The 5,000-nt window shown below is 54.6% G+C and overlaps 1 protein-coding gene across 1 annotated transcript; it reads right to left on the bottom strand.

Annotated features, from left to right (window-relative positions):
• Positions 1-569: 569 nt before the first annotated feature.
• On the bottom strand, positions 570-2,128 carry LOC125025498 (leucine-rich repeat extensin-like protein 5). Its single transcript, XM_047613511.1, has 3 exons — positions 2,064-2,128; positions 900-1,353; positions 570-782 (listed from the first exon to the last, which is right to left on the bottom strand). The coding sequence occupies exons 1-3, from the start codon at positions 2,126-2,128 to the stop codon at positions 570-572; spliced, it is 732 nt and encodes a 243-aa protein (XP_047469467.1).
• Positions 2,129-5,000: the final 2,872 nt, after the last annotated feature.

Genomic DNA, 5,000 nt, shown 5'->3' with positions numbered 1-5,000 from the left:
TCCGACGCTCTCATGATCTCGATCCGCGATAAGATCCACAGGAGGCGCGACAGATGATAAGATGACGTACCTGCTCTCTTTCCCTTCCCTCTTTTTCGCTCTTTTTTTTCGCCCTCCCTCTCCTTTTCGCTTTTTCTTTTTTTCCTTTTTTCTTTTTCTTTTCTTTTTCTCTCATTCACATTCTCATTCACTTTCTCTTTCTCTTTCCCACAACCTTCTCCCCGAGACTTTATGTTTGGGGGGGAAGGATATTACCGGCAAAAAAAAAAATCTTTTGATGCAGGAAACGAAGCCAGAGTCTTTAAGGAGGAAAAATAAAGAGGGAGAGAGGAGAAAAAGGGGAAATAGAGGAAAAGAAAGGAGAAAAAGGGGGAAAGAAGAGAAGAAGAAAAGGAAAAGAAAAAAGCCGGGGAGTATTAACGGATGAGGAAAAGACGGAAAAGAGAGTGGAGAAGTTCGGAGAGGTAATTTTCAAAGGGGAAAGATCACCACAGAAATGGGCAGCGACTAGAACGCTGCAACTCTCCAAAAAATAAGAGTCGGACTTTAGGGGGCGTCCCTTTTCGGGACTAAAAGCCTGGCTCCGGCGTGCCCGAAGAGAACGCACGAGCGGGTATCACCTTTCCCTCTTTCCCCCGCGATTCGTGAGCGCGGGCCCGTGAGGATCTCGAGGATGCTGCTCGCGCTTCCAGGGGCGTGGGCGTGAAGGCGGGCGTGGGCATGAGAATGGGCCGGCCGTCAGGCGTGGTGGCGGGCGTGGACCAGTTCCGCCCGTGGGAGGGCTTGGGCGGAAGGGGTGGGCGGGAAAAAACGGGGCACGGGGGGCGAAGGGGCCATTTTTAAGGGCGCCGAGGGGGACGCATGGTGTCCGGGCAGGAGCGCGTCCTTCCCCGCAGCACCGGCGTCCAGTCCTCGGGCGCTTCCTGCTTCTCTTCCGTGACCTCCTCCCGGATGGCTTTGGGGGTGAGCGGGCGGGCGGGGGTGCGGGATGGCGAAAAGGGCGGGGGTCCCCGCCCCCGCCGGCCTGCCCCGCCGCGGCCCATGGGCTCGTCCTCGTCGCTGGAGAAGGTGAACGAGTGGGCGGACGAGGGCGAGGGCACGTAGCCCGAGTCGCGCCACGAGCCCAGCGAGTGCAGCGTCACCAGGCCGCCCGTGTCCTCCGCGGGCGAGGGCGGCGAGCTGGGGAACTGCGTGAGGCGGAGGCACGGCGCCCCCGCTCGGCCGGCGGGCGTCTCCTGAGGCCCCTTGCCCGTCGCGGGACTGGGGGTGGGTGAGGGGGAGGGTTGGGCGGACTCGGGCGTCGGTGAGGCTTCGGAAGCCGACGGCTGCGAGAGCTGGATGGGCGAGACGATGCTGGGGAAGGTGAAGCCGGGATGCAGCCGGTGCAGGATGCTAGGGGACGTGCCCGGCCGGAAATCGCGCCACCATGTCCACGGCCGGGTGGGGTGATGCGGCGAGGGGCGTGCTGCTGCTTTTGTTACTCATGCTTCTGCTACTACTGCTGCTGCTGCTCTGGCTTCCGCCGCACCCTCCATCTCGTACAGACTCTGGCGACAGGAAGAGCATCCGCACTTAATTCCCTTCCGACGCACGTGGGCAGGTGCAGCCTCCAGATCCCCCGACCCCTTCTCTTTCCCTTCTATCTCCCGGCCAACAAAACCAAGAGATAAATCTAATAATTTTCTGACTTATAACCAACCTCCTCCACAATAACAACCCAACCTTACGGAAACTATAAATAAAATCACAAGTAAAGAAAAGTAAATTTAAAAGCAAACAAACGTTTGTTTACAACGTTTGTCCATACTTCACGGATCTGTTTACCCACTCGAAACTAAAAACAACCCAAGACTTTAAAAAAACTCAATCTCTGTAGGTATCTAGAATCTTTGTTACCAGAAAAAAGAAAAAAAAAAGGAAAGAAAAAGACCCAAAAAAAGGACAAGAAAGGGGCTGACTAAAGCGAAAAAAGAACAGCCCAAAAAAAACAAAACACAACGAAAAAATGGAAACAAAAGCCGGCCAAACGAGCGCGCGGGAGGCTGGCTGCTCGTTGACCTCACCTTCTTCCTGTAGGGTTTCGGCAGGGGGTCCACGCGGGGTCGTCGCGGCTGCTGGTGGTCGTCATCGAGGTCGTCGTCGTGGGTCGGTCCGGGGCTTGCGTGAGTGTCTGGCTTGCGTGAGTGTCAGCTTGCGTGAGTGTCAGCTTGCGTGAGTGTCAGCTTGCGTGAGTGTCCTGCTTGCGTGAGTGTCTGCTTGCGTGAGTGTCTGGCTTGCGTGAGTGTCTGGCTTGCGTGAGTGTCTGCTTGCGTGAGTGTCAGCTTGCGTGAGTGTCTGGCTTGCGTGAGTGTCCTGCTTGCGTGAGTGTCCTGCTTGCGTGAGTGTCTGGCTTGCGTGAGTGTCTGTTGCGTGAGTGTCTGGCTTGCGTGAGTGTCTGCTTGCGTGAGTGTTGCTTGCGTGAGTGTCTGGCTTGCGTGAGTGTCTGGCTTGCGTGAGTGTCTGTTGCGTGAGTGTCTGTTGCGTGAGTGTCTGCTTGCGTGAGTGTCCTGCTTGCGTGAGTGTCTGCTTGCTGAGTGTCTGCTTGCGTGAGTGTCTGGCTTGCGTGAGTGTCTGCTTGCGTGAGTGTTGCTTGCGTGAGTGTCTGCTTGCGTGAGTGTCAGCTTGCGTGAGTGTCCTGCTTGCGTGAGTGTCCTGCTTGCGTGAGTGTCCTGCTTGCGTGAGTGTCCTGCTTGCGTGAGTGTCCTGCTTGCGTGAGTGTCAGCTTGCGTGAGTGTCCTGCTTGCGTGAGTGTCCTGCTTGCGTGAGTGTCTGTTGCGTGAGTGTCTGCTTGCGTGAGTGTCCTGCTTGCGTGAGTGTCAGCTTGCGTGAGTGTCTGCTTGCGTGAGTGTTGCTTGCGTGAGTGTCCTGCTTGCGTGAGTGTCAGCTTGCGTGAGTGTCAGCTTGCGTGAGTGTCTGTTGCGTGAGTGTCTGCTTGCGTGAGTGTCAGCTTGCGTGAGTGTCTGCTTGCGTGAGTGTCAGCTTGCGTGAGTGTCAGCTTGCGTGAGTGTCTGCTTGCGTGAGTGTCCTGCTTGCGTGAGTGTTGCTTGCGTGAGTGTCAGCTTGCGTGAGTGTCCTGCTTGCGTGAGTGTCAGCTTGCGTGAGTGTCTGTTGCGTGAGTGTCTGCTTGCGTGAGTGTCAGCTTGCGTGAGTGTCAGCTTGCGTGAGTGTCAGCTTGCGTGAGTGTCCTGCTTGCGTGAGTGTCCTGCTTGCGTGAGTGTCTGGCTTGCGTGAGTGTCTGCTTGCGTGAGTGTCTGCTTGCGTGTGTGTGTGTGTGTGTATGTGTGTGTGTGTGTATGTGTGTGTGTGTGTATGTGTGTGTGTGTGTATGTGTGTGTGTGTGTATGTGTGTGTGTGTGTATGTGTGTGTGTGTGTATGTGTGTGTGTGTGTGTATGTGTGTGTGTGTGTATGTGTGTGTGTGTGTATGTGTGTGTGTGTGTATGTGTGTGTGTGTGTATGTGTGTGTGTGTGTATGTGTGTGTGTGTGTGTATGTGTGTGTGTGTGTATGTGTGTGTGTGTGTATGTGTGTGTGTGTGTATGTGTGTGTGTGTGTATGTGTGTGTGTGTGTATGTGTGTGTGTGTGTATGTGTGTGTGTGTGTGTATGTGTGTGTGTGTGTATGTGTGTGTGTGTGTATGTGTGTGTGTGTGTATGTGTGTGTGTGTGTATGTGTGTGTGTGTGTATGTGTGTGTGTGTGTATGTGTGTGTGTGTGTATGTGTGTGTGTGTGTATGTGTGTGTGTGTGTATGTGTGTGTGTGTGTATGTGTGTGTGTGTGTATGTGTGTGTGTGTGTATGTGTGTGTGTGTGTATGTGTGTGTGTGTGTATGTGTGTGTGTGTGTATGTGTGTGTGTGTGTATGTGTGTGTGTGTGTGTATGTTACATATGTGTGTCTGCTTGCGTGAGTGTCAGCTTGCGTGAGTGTCAGCTTGCGTGAGTGTCAGCTTGCGTGAGTGTCCTGCTTGCGTGAGTGTCAGCTTGCGTGAGTGTCAGCTTGCGTGAGTGTCAGCTTGCGTGAGTGTCTGTTGCGTGAGTGTCTGCTTGCGTGAGTGTTCTGCTTGCGTGAGTGTCTGTTGCGTGAGTGTCTGTTGCGTGAGTGTCTGCTTGCGTGAGTGTCCTGCTTGCGTGAGTGTCTGCTTGCGTGAGTGTCCTGCTTGCGTGAGTGTCTGTTGCGTGAGTGTCTGCTTGCGTGAGTGTCTGTTGCGTGAGTGTCTGCTTGCGTGAGTGTCTGCTTGCGTGAGTGTCCTGCTTGCGTGAGTGTCTGTTGCGTGAGTGTCTGCTTGCGTGAGTGTCTGTTGCGTGAGTGTCTGCTTGCGTGAGTGTCCTGCTTGCGTGAGTGTCTGTTGCGTGAGTGTCTGCTTGCTGAGTGTCTGCTTGCTGAGTGTCTGCTTGCTGAGTGTCTGCTTGCGTGAGTGTCCTGCTTGCGTGAGTGTCTGGCTTGCGTGAGTGTCCTGCTTGCGTGAGTGTCCTGCTTGCGTGAGTGTTGCTTGCGTGAGTGTCCTGCTTGCGTGAGTGTCCTGCTTGCGTGAGTGTCCTGCTTGCGTGAGTGTCCTGCTTGCGTGAGTGTCCTGCTTGCGTGAGTGTCCTGCTTGCGTGAGTTCTGCTTGCGTGAGATGTTGCTAGCGTTCTAGGCGTGAGTGTCTGTTTGCGTGAGAGTGTGTTTTGTGTGGTGTGTGTTGTGTGTGGGTGGTGTGTGGTGCGTATATGTATGGACATGTGGTGTGTGCTGTGGTGAGTGTCTGCTTGCGTGAGTGTCGCTTTGCGTGTGTGTGTGTGTGTATGTGTACGTGTGTGTGCCTGCTTGCGTAAGTGTGTGTGTGTATGTGTACATATGTGTGTCTGCTTGCGTGAGTGTCTGTTTGCGTGAGTGTCTGCTTGCGTGAGTGTCTGCTTGCGTGAGTGTCTGCTTGCGTGAGTGTCTGCTTGCGTGAGTGTCTGCTTGCGTGAGTGTCTGCTTGCG

The sequence above is a fragment of the Penaeus chinensis genome, chromosome 5, assembly GCF_019202785.1.
Source record: "Penaeus chinensis breed Huanghai No. 1 chromosome 5, ASM1920278v2, whole genome shotgun sequence".
Lineage (NCBI taxonomy): Eukaryota > Metazoa > Arthropoda > Malacostraca > Decapoda > Penaeidae > Penaeus > Penaeus chinensis.
This window is presented reverse-complemented; position numbering and strand designations above follow the sequence as displayed.